The sequence below is a fragment of the Pygocentrus nattereri genome, chromosome 4 (genome assembly GCF_015220715.1).
Source record: "Pygocentrus nattereri isolate fPygNat1 chromosome 4, fPygNat1.pri, whole genome shotgun sequence".
Lineage (NCBI taxonomy): Eukaryota > Metazoa > Chordata > Actinopteri > Characiformes > Serrasalmidae > Pygocentrus > Pygocentrus nattereri.
In genome coordinates this window covers 24,457,569-24,484,993 of record NC_051214.1, presented here as the reverse complement: position 1 = coordinate 24,484,993, position 27,425 = coordinate 24,457,569, and the positions used below count along the sequence as shown (strand labels likewise).

At 39.4% G+C, this 27,425-nt stretch overlaps 1 protein-coding gene across 3 annotated transcripts in view; it reads left to right on the top strand.

The window, feature by feature from the left end:
* Positions 1 to 27,425, top strand: part of LOC108439839 (phosphodiesterase 4D interacting protein) — a 140,209-nt gene that overhangs the window by 7,564 nt on the left and 105,220 nt on the right. For 2 of the 3 annotated variants that reach the window (XM_037537383.1, XM_037537382.1), the window contains exons 2-3: positions 14,076 to 14,125; positions 14,909 to 14,976. In XM_037537383.1, coding sequence (XP_037393280.1) covers positions 14,076 to 14,125; positions 14,909 to 14,976 — 118 coding nt within the window. Of the gene's footprint in view, positions 1 to 6,096; positions 6,566 to 14,075; positions 14,126 to 14,908; positions 14,977 to 27,425 lie in introns of those variants that run through there. The other variant, XM_037537385.1, reaches the window with a different exon arrangement.

Genomic DNA, 27,425 nt, shown 5'->3' with positions numbered 1-27,425 from the left:
ACAAATATGATTGCCATACCGGATCGGTCGAGGCCCGGGTTAACAACGACCGTTTCCGGTGCTGTTGGAAATTGGACTACTGTAGGTCGAAGACCATCAAAGAGGACAGGAGGAAGGCAGGTTAGAAGGCAGCGAGAGAGAAGGAAAGGCAGGAGTGTGGAGGTTAGAGAAGGGACACTGAACAAAGGGACAATGACTGGTAAAGGCAGAGAGCTTGCAGACATGATGGAGAGAAGGAAGGTAGATATTCTGTATGTCCAGGAGACCAGATGGAAAGGAAGCAAGGCCAGGAACATTGGAGGTGGATTCAAACTGTTCTATTATGGTGTAGAGAGGAAGAGAAATGGAGTAGGGATAATCCTAAAGGAACAGGGTAACATACAAGACTGGAGGGAGGTGCACACAGGTGGATTATATCCTTAGCAGGAGATGCCACCTAAAGGAGATTGGAGGTTTTAAAGTGGTACCAGGGGAAAGTGTAGCAAGGCAGCATAGGGTGGTTGTCTGTAGAATGAGATTAGAAACAAAGAAGAGGAAGAGAGTGAAGACAGAGCCAAAGATTAGATGGTGGAAGCTGAAGGAGGAGGATGGTTGCAGGCAGTTGAGGGAAAAATTGCAATAGGCCCTTGGGGGCAGTGAGGAGCTACCTGAGAACTGGGAAAATACAGCTAAGGTGGTGAGACAAACTGGCAAGAATGTGTTGGGTGTTTCGTCTGGTCAGAGGAAAGAAGACAAGGAAAGTATTCATAAAGCAGCTAAGAAAAAGTGGGATAACCAGAGAGATGAAGGAAGTAGGCAGGAGGGGAGAGATAGTGGATCAGGAAGTGCAGAGAATTAGTAAGGTGGAAGTGAGGACAGCTTTAAAAAGGATGAAGAATGGAAAGGCAGTTGGTCCAGATGACATACCTGTGGAGGTATGGAGATGTTTAGGAGAGCAGGCAGTGGACTTTTTAACCAGGTTGTTTAAGAAAATCATGGAGAGTGAGAGGATGCCTGATGAGTGGAGAAGCAGTGTACAGGTCCCCATTTTTAAGAACAAGGGTGATGTGCAGAGCTGCAGTAACTACAGATGTATAAAGTTGATGAGCCACACCATGAAGGTATGGGAAAGAGTTGTTGAAGCAAGGCTAAGGCAAGAATTCAGATCAGTGAGCAGCAGTTTGGTTTCATGCCCAGAACGAGTACCACAGATGCAATTTTTGCGTTGAGAGTGTTGGTAGAGAAGTACAGAGAAGGTCAGAAGGATCTGCATTGTGTCTTTGTGGATCTAGAGAAGGCATATGATAGGGTGCCAAGAGAGGAACTGTGGTACTGTATGAGGAAGTCAGGTGTAGCTGAAAAGTATGTTAGGGTGGTGCAGGACATGTATGAGGATAGTGAGACAGTGGTGAGGTGTGCAGTTGGAGTGACAAATGGTTTCAAGGTGAAGGTAGGGTTACATCAGGGATCAGCTTTGAGCCCCTTCTTGTTTGCAATGGTGATGGACAGGTTGACAGATGAGGTGAGGCAGGAGGCTCCATGGACCATGATGTTTGCAGATGACATTGTAATCTGTGGTGAGAGTAAAGAGCAGGTGGAAGAGAATCTGGAGAGGTGGAGGTTTGCACTGGAGAGGAGACGAATGAAGGTCATTAGAGATAAGACGGAATACATGTGTGTGAATGAGAGGAAGGCAGGTGGAAAGGTGAAGATGCAAGGAGTAGAGGTCGTAAAGGTGGATGACTTCAAATATCTTGGGTCAACCATCCAGAGCAATGGACAGTGTAGAAAAGAGGTGAAGAAGAGGGTGCAGGCAGGATGGAGTGGGTTGAGACAGGTGTCAGGGCTGATGTGTGACAGAAGGATAGCAGCAAGAGTGAAAGGGAAGGTTTACAAGACAGTAGTGTGTCCTGCTATGATGTATGGTTTGGAGACTGTGGCTCTGTCTAAAAGACAGGAGGCTGAGCTGGAGGTGGTGGAGATGAAGATGCTGAGATTTTTGTTGGGAGTGACAAGGATGGACAAGATTAGAAATGAGCAGATCAGAGGGACAGTGAAGGTGGAGCAGTTTGGAGATAAAGCCAGAGAGGCCAGGTTGAAATGGTTTGGACATGTGTTGAGGAGGAATAGTGGATATATTGGTCAAAGAATGTTGGAGATGGAGCTGCCGGGTAGAAGGAGAAGAGGTAGACCTCAGAGAAGGTTTATGGATGTAGTGAAGGTGGACATGGAGATGGTTGATGTGAAAGTAGAGGAGGCAGTGGATAGGGCAAGATGGAGGCAGATGATCCACTGTGGCGACCCCTAAAGGGAGCAGCCGAAAGAAGAAGAAGAAGAAGAAGTCATTGATATTGACATAAATGAGAAATCAGATTTCTGCTTTGCAACCAACGAGTAAACTTGCAGAAAAAGACGTGACGTAACTTCATGCCACAGCTTTAAAAAAAAAAAAAAAACATTGAGCCACTTTATCTGAAAATTTAACACCCTCTGTGGGAAGTGAATGTACATCATCATTAGTGTGGTGCTTTACCATAGAAGCCCTATTGAAAATAATTTCCTATAGTGGAAATTGTAATCAGACTGCCATGTAATGCTCTGTAATTTTCCAACCTCTCATTATTCCTTAGAATTAAACCATTGTCACTGTCCAATGAAAAAGTATCTCCAAATTATTAACTTTACAGGAGAGGGCAAAAACACTCTTACCTTTCAGTGTAAAGAGATTTTTGTTCCAAGTGATTTTAAAGCATTTCTATTGGTCCGATTGAATTTCTTATACAATATAAAGGACAGTTGGTCTGTTGAAATGATGTAAAAAAACTAAAAATCATCAAAAATGGAGATACATAGTTTCCATTAGACAGTGACGATATGTGTTTAAACTGGGCTCTTTGTTCAGCATGGTTTCCATTATATGGGCCTTTTAAAGGTGACAGATTTACCTGTATAGGGAAGCAGCAGTGCAGAGAACCCAGGCTGACTCAAGGTTTCTGTCAGTGAAATGTCCAGCAGCTGTGCCTGGGCAGCTGTTCAAACACTGAGTCTTTGGATGGTGGTTTGGGAGCACATTGCAGTCGCCTCTGTAATTACAGGGTCATGGTAGCTCCTGGATTTCACATGCACACGTGTGCACTGCCATAAAAAAAACTACCACAAAAGATATTCTAAACCAAGCTTTCCCAAAATGTCTCCCAAAGCACTTCACCTGTCTCGTAGCTCCCCTAGTCCCCAAGTATTAATCTTAGCCTTTAATAGAGAAACAACGAAGCTGTCCTCAGATCAGTGTGAAAGGGAAACTCCTAAGAGCATCAGTTTTCTCGCAGTTCTGTAGATGCTGTCATGATGATGGCAGACGTCTAGGTTTTTAGTGCTGTTTTGCTTTGAGTTTCTTAGTTACATAATTAGTGGTACATGTAGCTCATTTACGTTTGCATTTACACGCAGTTTACATTCAGTATTGACAGGCTGAGTCAGCACTTCTGACTTTTTCCTGCCTGTTTTGATTACTAGAACAAAACGGATAAAAAGAGGAGATCAATGAAAGATGGTCATTCTTTCCATAAAACAGGACTGTATGCACAACAATAACTTCACCAACTGGAAATTGCCATATGACATTTCCCCTTTTTAGTTACAAACACAAATGTGGTATCAATCAAAATCTATTATTTTACATTTGTATATATTTCATTAATTATATATTTTATCCTTATTTTTTAAGTTACTATAATTACATTTATAGCATTTGACAGAAGCTCTTACCCACTGTGCCATACCAGCCACCACCACTATATCATTGTAATTTTATGTTGTAAGTTATATATATATATATATATATATATATATATATGTATAAAGGGAGTATATCTCCCTCAATATACTCCAAGTTTATATAAAGGTTGGTTGGTTGATTGATTGATTGATTGGTCAATTGAACATTTAAAATCTGGATTATCAACAGGATGTTTTTACTGTGAGCTAGAAACCAGTTAACACATTTTTGTTACCAGTTACCAGCGCTAACAGTGACATGGTAAAAATACCAGGCTGTGTTGGAATAGTGTTTTCCACCGTGCTGGAGAGTGTTAGTCTGAGAGAAAGCGGAGGACATTCTTCCATTCTCTGGAGCTGAAGTGTGAGATTCCACAGACCAGCTTCAAAATACCAGCAATAGCCCTAATATGGAGTGAACATGCAGCCAGTCGTGAAGATCGGACTCTGATTTCTTGTTTAGAAGAGGTACATGAAACAGACCAAGAGCAGACAGTGTCTTTTGATTTGACGTGCCAATGTTGTCTTTGTGGTTGCATAACTCTGGCATGTGAGGAACATTTGAAATTTCTCCCCCTCCCTCTGGAATGAACCTGGGCTGCTGCAGAGAAAATATCTGAAAAAAACAACAACAAACCGGATTAACTTGCACAAAGTTTGGCAGGTGTTTGTGTGCATGTAGTCTGTCTCGTCTATAGACAGTACAGATCAGACTTAACACTTTGCATGTAATGTGACCACTTACCACATCAGTCAGAGTTCCTTTTGTTATCTTAAAGACTTATAATGAGAAAATGTAGTTACCACTATACAAGTCTGTTTATAGCAATGCCTTAACCTCGCCCTTACCTGGAAACACAGGAGTGCCTTGTTTCTGATGAAAATTCCTCGCTATCTAAAAAGGTCATGTATGGCAAAAATAACACTTCTCCCGGTGTCATATTAAGTAGATTCAATGTGAAATGTAGACATATTATTTGATAGCTAATAAAAATTCATTAAAAAACAGTAAACCCAAAGAGGCCATGCATTACAGTGAAATTAGCAGGTGAGGCCCAAAATGAAAATGTTGGCAAAATACTATATGATAAAATGCATCCTTATTCAACAATAATAAACAATTTATGATTAAAATGAATCACAAACCTTAAAATTCGTTTGACAAGCCCACTGACACAAGATGGCATTTGCAAAGGTTTTTGTCAGTGCAGTAACTGATAGCATACCTTTTTGGAGGATGTGCACTTGCTTCCATATGTACTTGCTTTCAAGTTATTAGTTATTAGTTACTAAAGTAATCAGAATGGATCTTTGCTTGAGGCCTAAAAAGGTAAATCCTGAATTCTATATGGTGCGACTAGAGTCTTCTCTATCACCATGTCCTTAAAATCTCAACTGGTGCAACCAGAAATACATCTTAAAGTTTGGAAAGTCGAGACCCCCAAGGATGAAATCACTACACTGACAGTTAAAACAGTATCACGGATTCACACCTCTGTCTTTTCATTTGAGTCTCTTTCATTTGACATCTTTTGCAAACACCACAGTTCAAAACTAGGCATGTGGGTGGATCCTATCAGAGTAATGTAGGATGAGGGAGGGGCTTATGCAAATTATGCACCACACTCTAATGACTGGGCCTTTTTTTGGCAGGGGCTATTTTGTTAGAAGGCAGGCAATGAAAAAGCTGTATTTGAGTACTTCTGTTTATGTTAACCAACCCAGTCTATGTAGTGTATGATTAGATCTCCAGGGCCTTTTTACCACAAAAAACTACAAACTATTCTTTTTAAATAAAAAAATTTAATTCAACCTTAACCTCAGCATTGTACTGAATCTGAAAATATGTGTTTTGTTGCACTCCTAATAAAAAAACTGTTTTTTTCTTGCTAAATACAGATCAATACAAATACAGATCAGTTAATGTGTGCAGCCATAAGTGTGTGTTTCACATATTGTGCAATGAATGTGGCTCAGCCATAAGCAGAATTATCCATTTCATTATATTTAGTAGTTACTTTTTTCACTAATATTATGTAGTTATCAGGGTGGGGTAGTGAAATGTGGGCTACATACAGGCCCTTCTCATTTAAAATGTTAACGTCTTTGTTGTTGTGGATTCTTCATCCTTCATTGGAACTGCAGTGTATGGTTCCTCAACTCCAGTGGCAAGAGATAATCTGCGTAAAACCTTTGTTGTACCTGCTACAGACCTGTCTGAACCTGTGTCATTCTCAGCCACCTCCCTCTCATCTCTCCACCCACTGCACACTCCGCCAGAGGCTAACAGCTAACAGTCACAGTGATCATGCTCTCATGCCTGGACAGGAAGGCCCTGTATGGGTTGCGCTCACACTTACACACAGAGAATCCTGTCTCTAAGCACGCTCGAACAGATCAGTCTTTCAGAGTGAGCCAGACGCCCTGGAGTGTGTGTGTGCTTTCACCTCACTGCTGTTTACCTCTCACCGGTAGCTGTGGCGTATGTGTGTGTCTGGATAGCCAGCCCAGCGCCTCGCTGACCACTAGGTCTGACTCTGCCACGTCAATTTGACCATCTCTTCTCTGCTGTCCTGTGAGAAACAGAAGCTTGCACTCCCAGTGCGTATGTGTGTGGACTCCTGGCCTGCTTGCTCTGTGGAAACTGGAATAAAGAGGTCCTCCTTAAACGACTGGCCTGAGATCAGACCAGTGGCTTTTTTTCCCTTCTGAAGGAGCTCCGAAGTGGAATTTGCTCCTGTCTGCTCTTTTTCACTCTTCACACATGTGGTTTGGATGCGGCAAAGATGAGTGGCTTTCTGTACCGGGGCAGGTAAGGCATTTACCGTCAAACAGAGCAAGAAATGCAGTGTGTAACTATATAAAGAAACTGACTTTGCAAGGGGGCTTGACTGTTGTGGTTGCGGCTTGTCATTTTCGTTTGCAGCACTGCTGTGCCTTGTTTTCTTGTTCACTTTGTGCTGAGTAATAGAAACAACAGAAAATCTGAAGCCCTTTGAGAGGGAGCGTGCTGTTTGAATTTCAGTACAGATGTTGCCTTAACTCTTGCAGTAATATGGAACCAGGCAGAATTTGCTCTGTTTAGTCTGCTCACCCTGAACCCTGAAATCATGACGTTGGTTAAGTATTTGCAGAAGTAGATAACAGGATATTTGTTCACTGATGATGTAACATTCTGTCAAAGTCAGACCATCTCAAGTGTTTTAATTCAATAGACAATGTTCTGTTTATGCGACAGGCAACATCATTCATAGCGCCTTTATCAAAGATTTGCTATCAGTGTCATGGTTTAAACAGTAATATCATGTCTAGCAAAACGTTCGAGGGTATAAGGTTATTTTAACTTCATTCGCTGGGATTTCCACCTTTAGTATGTAATTACAAGTTATGCCAGGGTGGTCATGAGGTCACAAGGGTTGCTGTGGACTAGAGTGCATTATTGTAGGCCTTCAAAACACTTGGTCAAGAGTAGCTTGGTGTTTGTTTTGTAGATGCTAAGGAAAAAATTACCTGACTTTGTTGAAAAACAAGAGAAAAACAGGCCTACGCTACAATATCAGGACTAACACAATGCTTCTGACATTGTGCTTTTATAGAAGTTCAAAATATTTTAAAGATCAACACCATTTCTTTTTAGTTACTAGATTAAGGTTAACATTAAGTTTAGGCCTAATCAGTTTGTTTAATGTGATAGGTACACTGCCTTTCAGAAGTTTGAAATCAGCATTCAAAAATGTGACATGTGTATTACAACAGCAGTAAGAGTCTGGATGCTAAACTGACCAGCCTGCAGACCAGAACTGTTACCCACTGAAAACATTCGGCACATTATGAAATCTGACAATGAAGACCACAAACTGTTGAGCATCTGAAATCATATATCAAGTAAGAACAGGAAAACATTTAACTTTCAAAACTACAGCAACTGGTCTCCTCTGTTCCCAAACACTTACAGAGTGCTGTAAAAAGATGAGGTGATGAAACACAGTGGTGAACATGTCCCTGTCCCAACTTTTTTAAAACGTGTAGCTGGCATCATATTAAATTAGCATAAAATTAGCACAAAACCTCGTATCTCCAAAATGATATCTGTACAGGAGAAGGAAAAAGCATAGTTTACTTTTAAAGTAAGTCAATTGAACCAGACTTTTTTGTCCAAGTAATTTTGGGATATTGCTTTTGGTCCATTCATCATGAAACTTACACAAAACAAAAAAGGCAACAGGTACTTTCAAACAGTGTCAAAAACAAAATTTGTTCAGACAACAGCGACGTATTTTTCAAAAAACAAGACAAATTCTCTGTTTCAACATTTGATATATTGTTTTTGTACTATTTCTAAGTAAATACATGATTAAGTGATTTGCATCACTGCATTCTGTTTTTATTTACATTTTTCACAGCGTCACAACTTTTTATGGTCATTTTCTTTGGATAGAGGGAATCCTGATGAAAAACCGTCTTTTACACCAGGCCCATCCCCCAGAACACACACTCTGAGTCACACCTGAGAGGGTGGATCAGCAGACATGCTGAGACTACTGACACACACTCAGTCAGCTGTTAATGGGAGACCATCTGCTCTTGTTCCCTTTCAATTCCACTGTCTCTCTCCCTCAGTCAGTCAGTTTGAGTTGGTCTCCCTGAGGGTCCTCAGCTCTGGGGGACCTCCTGTGTTTTTAACACTCTGATAGGGATCATGTAAATTAGGCCTGCTCTAACGCACAGCTCTTTTATTGGCTCTGAGATCAAAGCGAGAGGAGTTAACGGCCGCATCTTTCACACCGTCTGGCCAGCATTAATGTCTGAGCGCACTTATCAGATCAGTGTGACTAATTCACTTCTAATAGCTCTCATTTGAAAGGAAGAGATCAGTGGTGTGTTGAGGTCAGTGGGTATGGAATGGTGAGTAAACTAAGTCTGATCTGTAATTATACAGTAGATGGTTTGAACCAAGGCCTTGTAGCTGTTTTGGCTTAATTATAGATATATTGGTGTAGAAAAGCACTCCTCAAAACAGGGGCTCCTCGGGAAAAAACCTGAAGGGCCCTGAAGTACCACTTAGCTTTTAAAGTAATGCTTCAGCATTTTTAACCCCAATAACAATTTGTCAAATCTGTAGCATAAAAACGTCTATGGTTAATGTTGTCATCTAAAGAAAACCAGAGATGCAAATATCTATATTATTGTTCGTGGCAAGCAACCATAGGCTACAGATGCAGCAGATAGAGGTTAGGTTGAAAAAAGGCTTTAAAGAACTTTCCATTGAAAGATCCTTTAGGAACCCTTTTTGGGCCCTTTATTTTTTAAGAGTGTTAAAAGGTTCTGCGAGGCTTTAGTAAACAGAATGGTTCTATTTAGAACCATGGGTCCTATATAGAATGATTTCATGCTTAAATCTTTCTTTGCATAGTGAACTGCTTTATTGGATTGCTTGAATGTGTTGTATGTGATTCTGTATAGAACCTTGTGAGAATGGTTCTATATAGCACCAAAAAAGGATCTCCTATTGTTACAAGCTCAACATTGTTACAGTAGCAGAACCCTTTTTGGTACCATATAAACTATTTTCAAAAAGGTTCTATCTAGAAGCATGTACAACACATTCTCCATCCATCTGAAGAAACAATTCACATGCAAAGAACCATTGAAGGATAAACAGGTTCTATATAGGGCTCATGGTTCTAAATGGTACTATTCCCTTTAGTAAAGAACCCTTAAAAAGCATGTGTTTCTAGTACAAATAGGTGGGTAAGAGTGCACAGTATATTTGATAACATAATTTACTACGAAGTTACGATTTGATATTAAAGGTAAATTCCAACTATTTGTGATATTTACTTCATAAATCAATTGTTTAGATGTAAACACGGTCAGACTCACATTTCTCGGGTAATGGTCTTACTGTCTAAGAGGCAAATATAGCCATTTGATTTAATATCCAAATTGACCAGTGAAAGTACTTGTACCTTCTGAGTTTTTATATGCAGTGTTTATCATTATAAAATAGTGGTAAATCTGAAAAAAACATATGTTGTTTGGTGACTATTTTGCCTCACAACACTCTGCATGTACCTCTTTGCCACCACAGATGTATATAATAAAATATGTTTTAAGCTAAAATCTTATTTTGGAACACAGAACAATGTTCCAAGTATTAGGCAACATATTGTAACAATTATATTTGAAAACGTTCTGGGAAGCACCAGATTTAATGCTTCAGATGTCTGGCTCCTATTACCACAACTGTGAACTATTCCGAGCTGGTAAGGTTGCATTTAGATTTCAGAGCATATTCTGCCCAAAATGCCATTATGCCCTACGGTAGGATCCTAATTCATCAAGCTCTGCTCATTCTGCTGCGAAAAGCTTTTTTCTGCCACCGATTCTTGGAGATTGAGTTAAAAATTGTTAAAGTTTAGCACAAGGCAACAATCAGAAAAGAGGGTAGGGTCAAACTGAACTGGGGAGTGAACACAGGGTTGTACAGTAAGACAGTTCTGCTCACATTTGCAATTTAAAAGACATTCAGGTTGAAGATAAATATTAATTCATGGCATGTGTGTCATCCAGTTCAGTGAGGTTTGCTAAAAAGCTTGTGAAGTAGGCAGTGAGTCTCCAACACCCCTATAGCTGTGTCTCTTTGCTGGTTGTGGCGTTAAGGCCTTGTTAATGTTTGTTAATGTTTACATGGGCTGATTAGGTAGAAATAAACCAGGTAAAGCCGGATTGAGTGCTAGTTCCTTCAGTCTGTCTATTTGGTGATGTAAGACATGAAGTCAATCTTATGTGAACTAAACAGTTCATCTAAACCAATCTGAATGACTTTATTTACATCTTAACCATTTTGACAAATGGTGGATTGCATTCTTTAGTGAAGTACTTTACATGTGCTCTTCCCCTAGCACACCCATATTCATTCAGTTCTGTTGTGTTCATTTCTGAGGATTACTCGTTCAGCTAAAATAGGACAGCTACACTCATGTTAACATGAGGCATGTGACATGTGGGAGCTAAGAAACACCCAAGTGATTCATTCACTGCACTGGCTTCTTGCTTGCCTAATTTCATACAACATGAAAGTACAGTAATATAGAGCCAATATGGAATCATTAATAAACCATGTAGTCAGTAGATATCAGTTTGGGATGTCGAGACTAATTCCACCATAATGTACTGCGTATAACTGGCCCAGTATTCAGTTTTACATACTTGCACCGATTTGTGCTGATGATCTGTGATTTGATCCACTGATGCCATTGAGTACCGATCAATGAGGATGTGCTCTGAATGTCAAAGGAGTGAGTGACTAAGCTAAATGAACAAGGCACTGAATGAGTAAGAGATAAGTAAGAGCTTATCTGTGTTTCTCAGTCCTGTAGTTTTCTGGAAATAGACCTGTACCACCTTCTGCAGACTGATGATGTTTAGTCATATTGTTATTCACTGTGAAATCCCTTATTTTGTATATAACAGTAACCTTGTGAAAGCATGTAACCTTGCCTGTGTAGCAGATTTCATAGTGCTCCCTAAGAAGGACCATATCCCATAACAAGAACAGTAAGACTTAAAGGGATATCCTATTAAACTGTTTAAATTCATATTATTTTTCACAGAGTTATATTTAAGTATAACTGCCATAACACATTGGGGTCTCAGTTGCTGTACTGGAGTTCCACTCACTCCTGTCTCCTTGTGGATCATTTTGATTGTCATTCTAACTGTCTGTGAAACTTAATGCCCTCTTTGAATGGTGTGGAGACGTAGTTGCTGATAGCTGTGTAGATGACTCTGCCTGAGATTCTTCTTCAACAGCAGACAGACAGTTTTCTCTGAGTCTCTGGCTCTTTATCCTGAATAAATAGTTTTCTGCTCAGCTGTTTCTTATACTAATACCAGGCTGGTGCTGATGTGCCTGGAGAGACAGGGAGACTGAATGTTTCTTTATGGGTGAATCGATATGAAAATATAACTCCACCAAACCCTCAACGCCCCTCATTGTACTACTTTTTTTCTTGAAATACTACGACTTTATTCTCAAACTCTACTACTTTTATTTTTATCATTGGTGGCCCTAAAACGCAGCCATACTTTAGTATTAAGAATTGAAGCCTATAGAAAGAAACTGGTTCTGAAAGACCGATCAGTCAGATGACATCTAAGTCACTTGGCTAGAATGTTCAGGTACCCAGTTCAGACCAGTGTGTTCTCAGCCTCAGTGTTGCAACTCAGTGGTGGAGGGTGGTGCTAACATGCAAAACCACTATTCAGTACTGATCCAGCACACTTGTCTGTACTTGCTTGGTTAGCTTGATTATTGTAACTGAAGCAAGCTTATTTGAATAGGTCTGGTTCAAAAGACAGCATTTACAATAGTTCAACGGAAGTGTTTGAAGAACAGACTGGAAAAGTCCACAGCTACAAAATTAGCTTTTGTAGATTTGACCTAAGCTAATTTGGTTGTGCATGAAGCCAAATTTTAAGCTAGCATTGAATTACTAACTAGTGAACTGTTTACTCTAAATCTAACATAATACGTGCACTGTTTCAAACAGTAAAAAAGCCAGAAACATACTGTGACACAAAGAGACTGGTTGGTTTACAAAGCTGGTTAGAGGGCTTTTCTTCTACTCTGTGCTTAGATAAAGTTAGTAATGTGTTATTTGTGAAGGAGTAGTCTCATTGAGCTGGCTCTTGAAGGTGAACATCAGGAGCTTATCTGAAGCATTTGTTTTATTTTTTATTATTTTTTAGTTAAGTGTCATCAATGCTCTGCAGGCCTAATGCTGTTAAATCTCAATCTAACAGTATAACTTGGGTTGAAATACGGCCACTGAAATATCCTGTCAACTTATGTCTTGTTCGGTATCTGTTGATGCTTGGAGCCGAATTTATGCATAAATATGAGTCATGTATTTGACTCTAGGTTGCATGAGGTGTGGGTGTTATTGCATTGCTGTTCATTATGCTGATGTATGATGTGTAGCATCTTGCTGTTTTTAGCTTCTTGTTGGTCTTATATTTTGTTAAATCAGAAAGTTATAGCAAGTCATACGTCATAACTGATTTTGAAAGAAACTGGCAGTGCTACTGAACTGTTTAGAAGTCAAATGAGCAGCTCTGATATAACTCACTGAACAGAGACATTATTCGCATCAACATTTGGAGACTGCTCATTTCTGTGTAACAGAGCGCTGGTTTTCATCTCTATTTGTGGGGACCCACTGCCCTACACACTTCCAGCTATTCTCAACCTCAACACAATCCATCCTACTCATGAAGTACTTATCAAGCTCTTTGAGAGCTGGATCAGGTGTGTTGGGGCAGATATTATCTGAAACTTTGCAGGGCAGTGAGTCCCCAGGTTGTAAACCTCTGTAATAAAGGACCAAATCCCCGGTATTTTGTGTCATTTTAAAAGAATTATTAACCCCTTGCGGCAACTCAAACAACACTTGGCACAAACCATAGTGTATTGGAATAATATGGGTAGTGATGCACAAAGAAAAGAAACATCAGCATCCAGCAGTTGTTTAGATTTGACTGAAATATCAAAGCGCTATCTGATTTAGCATTAATTGTTCTCTGGGAAAGCAGAATATTCAGGCTGGCTGCAAAGATGTCTGCATTTCATTCATTTTACTGCATATGTAACACAAAAATAAGCTTTACACTTTTTGTGAACCTAGTCATAGTTTCCACATTTTATAAATGTAGAAAAAACTGCCTGTTTGATTACAATGAAGGCACAATTAGTCCTGTTTAATTGCATTTAATGCTGTATGTGAAATGTTGAAAACAAATAATTGGATTCATAGTTTTTGATATTATTTTAAAAAACATTCCACTATTTTGCCTGTTCCAACAACACATATCATTTACTGTGAAAGCATATGTTTCTGCCATATAAGTGACTCTTATTAGTCACAAAACAGGGAAATTTCACCTCTGCATGTTGACCCACTCATGCAGTGAAACACCACATACACACTAGTGAACACACACACTGCGGGGCAGTGAGTGCACTTGCCCTGAGCAGTGGGCAGCCCTATCCACATCAGCTAGGGAGCAGTTGGGGGTTAAGTGTCTTACATCAGTCACATACTGTTGGTGCAGGGGATCAAACCAGTAACCTTCCAAACACAAGGCTGGCTTCCAGCCCATGAACCCCCAGTTCTGATGCCACTTCTGATATGTTTGCTATTGAAAGCAGAGTTTAGTGTTGATCACCTCTTTAACAGACAGTTCATCTCAGTAGATTTGACTCTGCAGAAACATAAGCATGTGTGAATTCTTACTGGCTCTGTGACACTGTGTTTCAGACACTGTGGTGGGAGTAGAGAGGCCGTTAAGACCAGGTCCAATATGAACGGTGAGTACACACTTTCTCTCTTGCCTCATCTTTTTCTCTCCCTCAAGGGTTCTCTCACCCCCTGCCTCTGCACTTAACGTTCCTCCTCTCCTACCTCTCTCCCTTTATGTCAGTATGTGTTTGTACTTTTGTTAATAAAAACATGACGCTAATGGCTGTCTAAACATGAGTTATATAAAGTTCTACCAAAAAAACGCCCATTTATGCTTGATTCCAGCGCAGCCGCATTTGGCAGTTTTCTGGAATGGCGTTGTGCAATGTCTCCTTACCGCGCACCAGGCTCCAGGCTCACTTCCAGTACACATCACTGGCACGTATTAAATAAAAGGCCTTTAATAAGCTCTAATGAGACCCGTGCAGGGATTTTTTAAAGAACTGTAAGAAGTCCCTGCTCTGCCAATACTGCTGTGATTATGCCCTCAGGGACCTCTCCTCTCCTCCTGCTTGGGGAAAAAAGAAAACATCATTGTAGCCCTGTGAGGCCTTTCCTGGAATTTTCCTTATAGCTTTTTTTTTTCAACAGAAATGGTTTGGCACTATTCAGCTATGCCCCCTGGTTCTATTTTAAGAGGGATCTGGATGAGTGTATGTGGCCACAGTGTGTATATGTGCGTTACACCGAGGAGCTGACCTTTATGGCCCGTATGAAACAAATCATTAACTCCATTAGGTCTCACAACATTATTCAACTATTAACCATAAAACAGAAGTGCTTTTACCCAAGAATTAAGAAGAGAGTATATGTTCACATTAACAAATGGTCTATGCTGAACTATTTCACAGATTTCCCCAGTGATGAAACTGAGAAAGGCCCTCCGCTACATACCCACAGCCTGCGGGAGTTTGAGCAGGTAGGTGCTTTTCTTTGCTTTCCTAGTCTCTAATCAGAGGTGCATTGACTCTCTGACATTTATTGTATGTTACTGTGGGTGCTATCAGAGTTTTGACTGTGGCTGGTAAATTATATTTCTTGGATGTTTACCAATGCATACCAGTTTGTTTGTTGTGGGTCTGTTTTTGATGTACCACTGTTTTGTGTGTATGGTTGTTTATTTTGCATGTCAGTCAAATGGCCCCTTACTGTCAAAGTAGGACAGTTGTTGGCCAATTATATATGAATTACTACTTCTGTGTCTCACTACCAATAAACCTATCCGTGCTCTGTCCACAAAGGCATTATGTCATGGCTTTTGCCAAAGCTCTAAATCTTTAAACAACATAAAGTTATATTATAAAATAAATTTTATTAAAGTTATTATACAACCTAAGGAAAATTTGCATTGGTTTGTATTTAGGATTACTTCATACCATTGAGTGTCTAGTTTAAAATGGTATGCTAACTAGTTAGACTAAAGCTGCGTTCCACAGTCTAAGCTGCAGCCGAGGTAGTGCGGGTCCTTGGTAGGACTATCCTATGAAGACTCGTCCTTAGTAGCCTCACACAATCACGAATGGAGCAATCCTAATGAGGCTGTTTGGTGATGTCTTCAGAGCAGTGCGAAACTCGTAAGGGAGCTAGTGAGAGAAAACCGCAGCGTTGTGTTTACTGCTTTTTCATTTCTTCATGGAGATGTTCTTATGTAGTATGATAAACAACATATTTACAAATACTTCTAAATAAAATACGATATATGGACGGTATGTGGTAAATGGACTGATGTTTCAATTAATCAGTGATTTTACACTTTATAAGCTAACGAAGAAGAATTCAAGGACGTGAACAACTTCTGCATTGAAGCTCTGCTCCAATTACTTATTTTCTGGCATTTTCGTGGTGCTGTTTTTTTCTCCTTCACGTCGTTCGTGTGCAAAGAACTGTGGGTAACCAAAGTCCTGGAACAAAATCTGATGTGTCCTTCAAATCACTCCGAACATAGGCTGCATTTCTAGGCTGTTTATGAAGGGTCCTTAACTTTGGAACAGTCTGCTATGATGTGGTGGCTGAGAAATGCAGCCTTAGCTTTGGAACACAGCTATTGTTATGGCAAAATTAGGCAGGTTAGCAATAATGAAATTCTAACATTAGCTCAATCACACAAAATAGAAACAAAAAGTTGAACCTGTTCTATCTTAACAATGTATCCATTCCCACACATAGAAACAAATATCAATGTAAAGTAATAACATGCTCTAATTTTTCTCAAAAGCTGAGTCGATTGAGATTTTTTCCAGTTTTTTGTAAAGCTGTCTGAACTTTATTTTACTGAGTTCAACAGTTACTGCGAAAGAACGCATTTGTGTTCAGTGCATGCGTGGGCCAGTACCCCACCAGCTTGATGAAAAACATTTATCTGGTTTCAGAATTCTGTTCTTTGTGTTTGCACATGTTTTGTGTGGAGACAGAGCAACACTGAAGCACATTCCCTGCTGTGTTGTCCATAACAGACACTATTAACATTGTCATCCTCTGAATAACATAATTTGACTGTTTCAACTACTCAGTATCCACTGAAAGAAATCATGAATTTACTTGATTCCATTTTGTATATCATTTCCACATGCATAAAACATATTAATGTTTATATAATGCTGATGTAATGCGATTCGTTCATGTGGAAATGATGTCCACATTACACTCGAGTAAATTGAATGCATTAATGCGTTTCATTTCAGTATCTGTTTGTGTCAGTGGCTGCTTCCACACCAAAAAGGCACTCTGGTGAAAAACATTGGCACTGGCAAGTTCTTTCAAGTGTTGTCTCTTCTGCTCATACTCAGACTTACCGTAGCATAGTGAAACACACAGGAATCTCTCAAGCTTCCCAGCAACTGGGCTTGCACAAATACAGCCATCCAACTGTGTCTGATTTGCTAAGGCCTTTGCAGCTGGGTTGTATGGACTCTCATAAAACACACTCATGAACAGAGGGGGGATCAGCAAAGGTCTGATCCGCTGAACAGGCGGCTGGGTCCAATCTGCATGCAGAATGCTTTCTGGGAGAAGAGCCAACCTGTTATGGCTATGATATAACTTCACCGTTGCTCCCTTCAATTACCAGAGGCCTTGGTGAAAGACTGCAATTTTTCTTTTCGAGGATAAAGGCGTATGTGTGCGTGCGATTTTCTTTTCTTTGTAGAGCTTTTATGGCATCAACTTCAGAAATTTATGTCACATCACATAGGCCTGCGTGTGCAAATGACAAAAAAATCCACAAAATTTCCCTTTTATTCTGAATTTATACACTACATTTTCCATATTCTGACTTCACCAAAGGTTTTTAATGTACATATGATAGTTTACAGATTGACTCGTGCTTAGTCTTAAAGGATAAAGCGTTCTTTGGATTAATGCCATACAGGAACCATCCTCAGTCACACAAAGAACCAGTTGTTTAAAAGACCTTTTTATATAAATGAGATGTGAGTAATGTAAAGGTATAACAAATCAAGTTTTTTAGTAAGTTCAACAACACTCTTAAAAAAAGCTGCCACAAAGGGTTCATTGAGTGTTTCATAGAAAAAGCACTTTTGGGTCCTTTTTCATATTTGTGAGTATGACGAACGTATGAATGGTCCAAGGAACCTTTAGATAATGTAGAGAAAACAGTGAATATCCATGTCACACTTCTTTGAATTAAGCCTTACCTTTATTGCCTTTATTGCGACATGTACATGGACACCAAAATTCTCAATGCATTTTGGCGTGAGCCTTCATAAAGGAGAGAGAACTCCACATCTGGAGCTATTTGTATGTATGTATGGACATGTATTACATGTATGGACCATGTAAAGGTTCTTTACTAATGTGAAGGTTCTTCCTAGAGTCTGAAAAACGAATTATGTGGAAGTTCTTTAAACTTTAAAAAAACTTTCAGGCTCTTCCACTGCAGGGGTTCCAAATCCCAGTCCTGGGGACCCCACACTTTGTGGTTTGTATTATCAAGCACACCTGATTCGCTTAACTAATATTGTAAAGTAGGGAAAGCGCAAGAAATGAAGAGAACAGGGTCGCCAGGACTGGGATTTCACCCCTGCCTTAGAAGAACCATACATTGTATAAAGTGGCTCATCAGATCTACCTAAAAGTATCTTCTTATGGAAACAAGTAAAATGAACTAGTTTTATTCAACCTAAACAAATACTTTAAATGAGCGATTCATTCAATCAACATAGTTTTTTAAGTTGAATAAACCTAGTTCAATTGCTTGCTACCACATGAAGTATTTTGTTAGGTAGATCTGACCAGCCACTTTTTACAGTGTAGGGAGCAACACTGGTAGGAAAAAAACGTTCAGATATCAAAGTTGTTCTGTGGAATGGGGATCAGAAGCTTGAGACATGGCTATAGAGATTCTCCTTGATTGGGAACCCCAGAACCATAGCATCATGCAAAGAACCCATTTTGGCTCTTGTACTTCTAAGAGTGTAAATTTAAACGTATAAGCCAAGAACCATTTAGGTCTTAAATCTTTCCTTTTAATGTTTATAGAACATTACCAGTATATAGAGGTTCTCTAAACTCTAAAAGGTTCTTCACATTTACATATGTCATTTATAAAAATGGTCTTTAAAGAACTGAACTGGATTAACTGAAAGGCTTTTCAGGAATTGGAACTGGTTGTTCTACTCCAATGTTCCAGAGAACCCTTTTTAATCTATATTTAAGTTTTGGTTTTATCTGTGTTGTTGATAAACAGACACTGGTCAGATTTTTACTTCACAAGTAGTGTGTGTGTGTGTGTGTGTGTGTGTGTGTGTGTGTGTGTGTGTGTGTGTGTGTGTGTGTGTGTGTGTGTGTGTAACATGCCTAAAATGGGCACCAGTGATTTGGTCGCACCGGATGATAGAGTGGAATTTTGATTTAGGTTGAACTAGTGTGACACATTCAGTCTGAGGCCTGCACTCTACATATCTGTCAGTTTAAAGAGGCGATCTTTCCCCTGCTAGCTCAACGAAACACGAACTTGCCAAAATACCATTTGTAACTGTCAAACAACTCTGTGGTGTGTGATTTGGAGGTAAGCTGAAAAAAAAATCAAAAGTCAAAATACACTTTCTCAAATAGCACTTATTGCTAGGTTTGAAAAATTGAAAGCATATGGCCGTCTACGAAAGCGCTTTCGAACTGACCACAGAAACACTTAAATTGATATAAAGAGAAGGTTTGCATATAATTTTGACTATTAAAACCTCAGGACAAATTACAGTTGCTAATCTGTTATTTTGCCCTTATTACAAAGGTTTGGCAGATAGCGTGAATTTCTGACAGGCTCTGTCAGGACCGGATCATTGCTTGCCTTTGCAGCTCAGCCGCCAGCTTCTCAGCAGAGAAATCACGACAGAATAGCATAGAACTACTTACAACTGAATCTCGCTGCAGCATCTGAGCTCAGCTCTCCCTCGTTTTGTTTGTTATCCTCGTAGAAAATAGGTCAGAATTTTCCGCATCAAGTGCAGCATGTGCCTCGCAGCAGTCTGGCTTATTTTTCCTCCTCTCTAGCGCTTGGTCTGTGTCACAGAACAGACACAAATCTGCTTGCAAATTATTATTAAAATACCAGTGTAAGCTTTTAAACTGCAGGCTTATTATGCAGTAATTAATCTTCAGACTTATCGTTCAGTAATGGTTAAGCAGCTGCTTACAGAGCTAATAAATAGGTTGTGTCATTACTGTGGAATAGAATGTAGTTGCTAGTGGTACAGAAATGGATCTAAATGTGCTGCTGCCTCAGCTTTGGAATCGTAGAATCTTAGAACTGATTCAAATAATATTCAATAACATCTGTGCACATATTTTAGGAAAAATTCCATTTTTGGGCTCTTGTAAACGTAATGTAACCTGGCAGTTTGTTTGTATTGTCTGTTTTCTACTATTTTAAAAATAGTTTCAATCACATTTCTGTATTCAGTTAATTTAAAACAATCTAAATTGCATCAAATAATCAAATCAAATCATAGTGAAATTTGATAAAACATGATACATTGAATCAATTTGTAAAGGATTAGTTGTAGTTGAATTGAATCATGGTGAAATTTGGTGCTTTACGATGCACTGAACTGGTTCTGTACGCATTAGTAATTGAATAAAATAATGTGAAATTTGTTTTTGTGAGATGCATTGAATCAGTTTCTGAAGAACTGAATTCAGTTGTGTTAAAATTTGATTTATAATGCATTGAATCATAATCAATGAATCATTCCTAATCCAATCAAATTATTGTAATGTCAGAGAATACCACATCTAGTAGTTATTAAAGTGAAAACTTTTTTACATGTCTTAATATTCTTTTTTTTCCCATATCCTTTTACGTATTGTCACTGTCCAATGAAAAACAAGTATCCAAAATAGTAACTTTACAGAAGAGGTCAAAAACGTTCTTTACTTTCAATGTAAATTAATGGAAAGAGATTTTATTTTATGCAATTTTGGGCCATTTCTACTGGTCCAATCTTCATGACATTTTTTACAAATGTAATGGACAGATGTTGAGCTCAAATGATGCAGAAAAGTAAAAATCTCCAAAAAAATATACGTGTTTTCCATTGGACAGTGACAATATGCACTTCATTTAAGTGTGAATGAAAGCCTGAGTCGAAATCCCTGGTAAGATTGGCAAGACCTGGTATTATTTCTTCAAATTTACCAGGAGAGTTCTTGCATGAACAGAAGTCGATGTAATAGCAGGAAAGACAATAATGTCCTGATCTTGGCAAAAATAGCAGAATGCTTGTTTTCCTTTTTTGCCTAAAATTGTGTGTTTGTGCATAATTCTAGTGGCATACTGCTCTGAGAAAAGTGGCAAAACAGCACTTCATGGGTGGCTGCTACTGTGCAAAACCCATACGGCCTGCGGAGCAGAGCATTTATGTTACTCTCTTGGTTTTACAGTTGAGTTTTTGTTTTTGTGAGAATTAAACACTGTGTCTGTGTACTTTTGTACATGGTTGAGAAATGAAGGAGCTGTTAGCCATTCATGCTGAGGACGTCACATTCTATTTAACATCACTGTCATGGCAAATGTGCACATGTGTGTCCTGGTAAATTACCCTTTAAGTGTCAGTGATACAAATCCTGAATATTACAGGTAAAGGTGTGCCATTAATGCAGTGGGTTTTGAAGTTTAAGAAGTTAATGCTAAAATGTGTACTTGTTAGTTGTTTGATTGGATTTCTTGTATGTTGCAAGGCAGCTGGCGTCTCATGGATTTCTGCTGCATTCTGTTTCTGAGGCGGCCACGCTTGAGCAGCAATGTGGTGCCGGGCTGTCGGGACAGTCTGCAGTGCCATATCGTTCTGTGGATATCCTAACCTCCTGCTCATACCCATCCAGCACAGAGAGGGGGCATAACGGCTAACATGTGGCCTTGTCTGAGGAACCTCTACCGATCTTATACATATGGAAATCCTTCGGTGCCCCCCAGCTTTTTTTTTTCCAACCCTCATCTCGTTCTCTTTCTTCCGCCTCCCTCAAATTCGCTCGGATTGCTGGGTTATTATTCTCTGACATGAGAGTGATACCTGATACAGTTGGTCTAAATTGCTTTCATTTCCAATATTGTGGAAAACAGGAGAGCCACAGAGGGAGCTGCAGAAGGCAACGCAAAGACAAGCAGTGGAGAGACACCACTAGCTTTTTTGCTGAGGGGAGTTGCGCCTCCTATTGGTCAACACACTGTAGGCAATAAGATCAATCGCTAGTCAGGTTACCCCTTCCTCCCCTTTTTTTCTTTCTCTTTCCTATATCGTGCAGACGGAGGGGAGAGAGTTGGACCAGACTATTTAATTGAAGCCAGAGTCCTACTGTAAATCTGTGGCCTTCATCAAAGGGTCAAAGCCACCATGCTGAGTAAATTATGGAGACAGTCATGGTTGATAATGATAATGTAGTGTTCAGAGCTAATCTGGCCCATGGCTGTCCATGGAAGAGTTGCACCTCAGAGTGTTTCTTTTAACGAGTGTTTGATGATTTTCCTACGTTTGCATTGCCTTGTCCTTCCTTCCACCACCACACAGCATAGAACTCTCCTGTGTGGTGTTCACTTAGTGGTGAACCTGTGCAGTATAGACTGAATATTAGCATTACATGAAATTGTGATTATATAACTACACATTCAGATTGCGGTATGCTTGCAGTTTATTAAGCAAATAACGTTCATATCTAACAACCTGTTGTTCTTTACATTGTGTGTAAATTTCATGATGAATGGACCAAAAGAAACGGCCCAAAATGACCTGGAAAAAATTCATTGACTTACATTAAAAGTAAAGTATGTTTTTTCCTTCCCCTGTAAACTTACCATTTTGGAGATATAAGGTTTTCTTCTGACAACAGCGAGATATTCTCAAGCACAAATCTCAAGAAATTTTTGAAATCAATCAAACTATACTGGTAAAAATGTTTGAATCACTTAATTGTTTAGATTTTTTTAAATCTGTTGTTCATGTATGTACAACACAGCAACATAGACAGCAACAGATAATCCAGTTCAATTTTGAATAAATTTATGACAATTGTATGTAATAAAAAAAAATTCAAATGTCAAAAAGAGAGATTTCACACAGCTGTCCACAGTGTGGGCAAATTTGGCCTGTGAGGAAATTACCTTAACCTCACCCCTCATTCAATACGAGAAACATATCGCTGTTGTTGGAAGAAAACCTTGTATCTCCATAATAGTCACATTACAGGAGAAGGAAAAAATGTACTTTACTTTTAATGTAATGTGAAAAGTCATTTCTTTTAGTCCATTCATCATGAAATTGACACACAATATAAAGGGTAACAGGTATTTTTAAATTATGTCAAAAACTGGAAAGCACCAAAAATGGAGATACAAGGTTTTCTTCCAACAGCAGCAATATTTTAATACTACATAGAATTTATTGTTTATTATTAGGTTCTTATATTTCAAACCATTAAACCATCACCATTAAAGAGTTGTGTTAAAAAAAAACATTTGCAAGAAACTTTCTTCTGTCTTTTGATTCCCAGCAATACATTGCAGCCCCACATCAGCCCAATCAGAATGGCTTTTTTTTTTGTCATTCTAAATTGAATTGGGCATAAATGGGCTAAAACACACTGGCTAACAATTGGTCTGCATTATTTCAACTAAATGACTAAACCTTTGTTGGATGGCGAGAATGATGTGCTTCAACATCAAAGAGACATTAATATGAAGGCATGTTTGGTTAAGATACCCAACGGTTCAATTGGTTAGGGGCTCATTTGCATATTGTGGCCTTCTGCGACATCAGCTTTGCCGATATTACAGTAACGAATAATGAACAATGTACAGCAGCTCTCTAGCTTGCGGCCTTTGGAGAAAACAATAGTGCTCTGAAAAGTAAGCTTGTCAGAGTGCTCTGTGATGGACACATTCCCAGAAATTCACAATGGCCTGTTACAAGAGCTTCTGCTCGCTGTTGGTTCAGACATTCTCCTAGAGTAAGAAAGCTGATTTACGATCAGATTGTGGCTTTCACATAATAAATTATGTGATTATATGAGTTTGTGTGAGGCAGCTAATCCTAGGTTATCTTTCTTATTCTAAGGCACTTTATTTGCGTTTAAGGGTCATGACCTTCCACTTTAAGATCCACTTGAATCCAGCTGTGCATGTGTATGTGTGAATTAATAAGTTGTTCTCTGTCCGTATTTTAGCTTCTCATATTATTCCCTCAGGTCATATGGGAACAATTATAAACAAAAATGCACTGAAGGATGGAAAAAAAAGCTGGATTTTTATGAATCGCTTCGGCACTCAGTGGCCAGCCTAATGCTGCAATTACTGTACAGTAAAGCACAGACATTTACCGAGGTCAAAGAGCCTACAAAACCAAACTCCACTCTGTAAATCTTACCACTCGCCGGCCAAATTGCATAGCAATGGTGGGATAATAACGAAGAAACATTTCAAATTTGCAGATTTAATGAGACCTCAGATGATGAATGAACCGCAGTTGAATTCCTGAGTGACGGCAAGATCGGCTTGGTCTTTTCCCCAATTGAAAATGCCACTAAATCAAGAGGCAAACTGCTCTTAATTAAATGTAACCTGTCTCTCATGCATGCCAGCTTTCATCCATCAGTGTTCTGAGTCAGTGTGTAGACGCCGCGGGCCGGCCTGCGAGTTTAGTGCTGACACACAGCTGACCCGCCCGCCTCTCACACAGCACAGTCACACTCCAACACATTTGCCTTAATGTCTTTTTCAGCTATATTTGTTATTTTTTTTCACCTTAAAAACGATTTCTAAACTTATTGAAACATTTTACTCAAAGAATGCTAAAAAGGAATGAAAAACAAATGGTTATTACTTATCACAGATCTACCAAAGGCGTGCTGGTTTGATTTGGCCCTCAACCTCATGCCCTCACTTAATGAGAGAACATATTTACACACTATTTATGGCTCATTAAATTCTTATTTTCATTCGACAGATTTTCATAACAAAATAAAGGCCAATAGTAATGTTATAGTAAACAACATTCAAAATTCTCAACCTACTTTATTTTTACATGTCTTGTCTTTTTTGCCCTCTCACTTTGACCCCACATGACAAAAGGTTTGGACATGCATTATTTGCAAAGTTTGGATGAAGTGTTTTGTACATTACTATGTCACATTTATGTAGAACAGTGGTCACCAACCCTCTTCTTGAAGATCTAATTTCCTGCAGAGTTTAGTTGAACCTACATATAGCACTTCTCCTCTCTCCTTACCTAACACTCGTTCATTTGATCCCACCAATCAAGAGCTTCTAAAGAAGTTAATTATCAGGAGCAGGTGTAGCAGACTGTAGTTGGAACTAGATTATACAGGAAGGTAGATCTCCAAGACCAGGGCTGTAGAAGGACCAGGTGTAGAAGATGTGAGGAGAAACGAGCAGGTAACTGGATACTGTGTTTTGGAACCGTTTTTTGAATGGATGTTTGCAGCTCATAAATCTTCTCTGAAGGGCCATTTGGCCTTTAGCACATTAACTGAGATTTAGGGCAAAACTGCGAAGGCTTGTCTATGTAAAGCCGAAGTTCTCCTACACCAAAGAAATGTGTGTGGTATACAGCTTTTCATTTCAGCATGGATTTGTACTTGTGGCTTTGAAATGATGGGTGATGCCACAATTGGGTTGCCGAATGTAAATTAAGCAATAGAACCCGAGAGGGAGTGTGTTATCGTGAAATAACATCACGGCTGTGATTTAGTTGCCATAGATCATCACAGCCATGATGTTATTCGCGATAACACATAACCTCGAGTGTTTTATTGCTTTTATACAACAGTTAAATAAATGAAGTAAGAAATTAATAAACTGGGCCGTGAACATGGTGTTTAATATGTTTTCATATTTCATAGTTTCTTCAGCCAAATTACAGTTCCTTAACAAGCAGCTTGTTGCTACATCAGAGTAACGAACTCCGCTCACTCACTGCTCAGTCTGCTGTAAGCCTTGCCTTTCGAAGTATGGACTGAGCCATAAAACTGCCACAATATCAAGTTTAGCTCAGTTTTGTCAATTTTTGCCAGATCAATATTAATGTTGTTTTGTTCCAGCCAGTCTGTAAAGCATCTTACAGTCCATTTAGTTTGGTGAATGGTATTGGTTTAATGTAACTCCAGGGAGCGAGGAGGCGGATGCATACACTGAGATAAGCGATATGATAAACACAGACATGATAAACACAGAAAAACCAAACAAACATACAAACAAGATCAAACAGTACATACAAACATCAAATAGTACAAAGACCAGCGAAAACAAAGGTCAAACACGGGGCTTATAAAACACAGGGATAACGAGGGACAGGCCGAAAACAGGTGGCGACAATCAGGGGCGGAGTCACAAAACAAGGGGCCAGACTAGGAAACCAAAACAAACAGCACATGGACCGGATTGGGAGGGGCCAATCATGACAGTTAATTTCTGGCTGATTCCAGGTTGTGTAGCTGTTTTGTCACAGCTGCCGACTGAAAAGCTGCTCAGTGGTGATGACAGTTTGGGAATTTAGTGTAGTCTTGTCATCAGAGTCCGAGCAAATCGGCTGTTGGTCAAACGTGAACTTAGAAGTATCCATTTTCTGTTTTCTGTTTTCATTTTCATTTTCTGAAGTAAGAATGTTCAAATGGCTTGAGCGTCTCCTACAGAGGTCAAGTCGTTGCTTAGCAACGGCGTCTCAGCGGAGTGATACAGTGTTTGTGAATAAAATATGCTGTTATTGCTAAAAAAATCAACCGTTACTTCCATCCCTGTTATTCAGTCATTTGCAGCAAGGAAACCTTGTAAACAATTAGATGTTGTGCTTGTGCCACATTTTCTGAATGGGTAAATGCAGGTTTTTGTACATTCTGTGCCCAAAATAAAGTTTAATTTAAGAGTTTCAAGGTCTAAAGAGCACCTGAATTGATAACTCACAAGCTAGGTGGGCACTGTTTTTGCGTGTTCCTGTGTCTAATCCTTGTCTGAAATTTCCTTAGTAAACTGTCAGCTGATCTAAAGATTACAGAGATGAAAAACACATGAAGCAAAATGACTCCTGAACTCCATTCCCTTTTACTTTCACTAGTCATTTAATGCTAAGCTGGCATATTGACCTCGGTTAAACTCACATTTGGTGGGATATCTAGTTTGTCATTTTGTCAGCAGCAGCTGTGACCTGAAGGATTAAAATTTCTGACCAAAATGATTTTATGGTTTTAGCCAAGTCGTTTAATGGACCGGACTTGTCAAACGGTATTCTTGTATTTTTTGCCTTTGTTAAAAAGTGTGCCTGCTTTTTCCTATGTTTTGATTTTGTGCTCTGTCTGCTCACTCTGCACTTTGACTGCTCCATGCTCACTCATAGCACTTTGCCAGTAGGTAATGATACTGATTTGGCTGGGGACATTTCAGTCCTGGGGGATGTTTAGCGAGTGTGAGATCATATTTGGAGAAGTCGGCCCAGTTTTGTGTTTTTGAGCGCTGGTCTGCAGGCCATTTTTTGCTGTTCATTCTTCAGACGAGGCAGTAATCCGATTTTGAAAATGTACCTCACGTCTACTTTTAACGACCACACTTGAGTTGCCCCGTACTCCTGTGAAAACGCTCCGGCTGCGTATGAAACACAAGAATTGAACCATCAAACCTCCTCGTTAAACTGCTTAAGCCTGGCGCACAGTGTAGTAGCCTAAAGTGGGGTAAGAAGGCCCATTATGTGTTATGGCAGGTACCGTCAGGCCTGCACTCAAACAGTGGGCCTCGATACAGCCTGTGAGGACTGGTGAACAATGTTTGTAAATACCACTGCAATTATCGGTAATGCGCCGCTAATAGGAACCAGGCGAGTGCTTATTTAATTTGTCAGGAAAGGGTAAGATTAA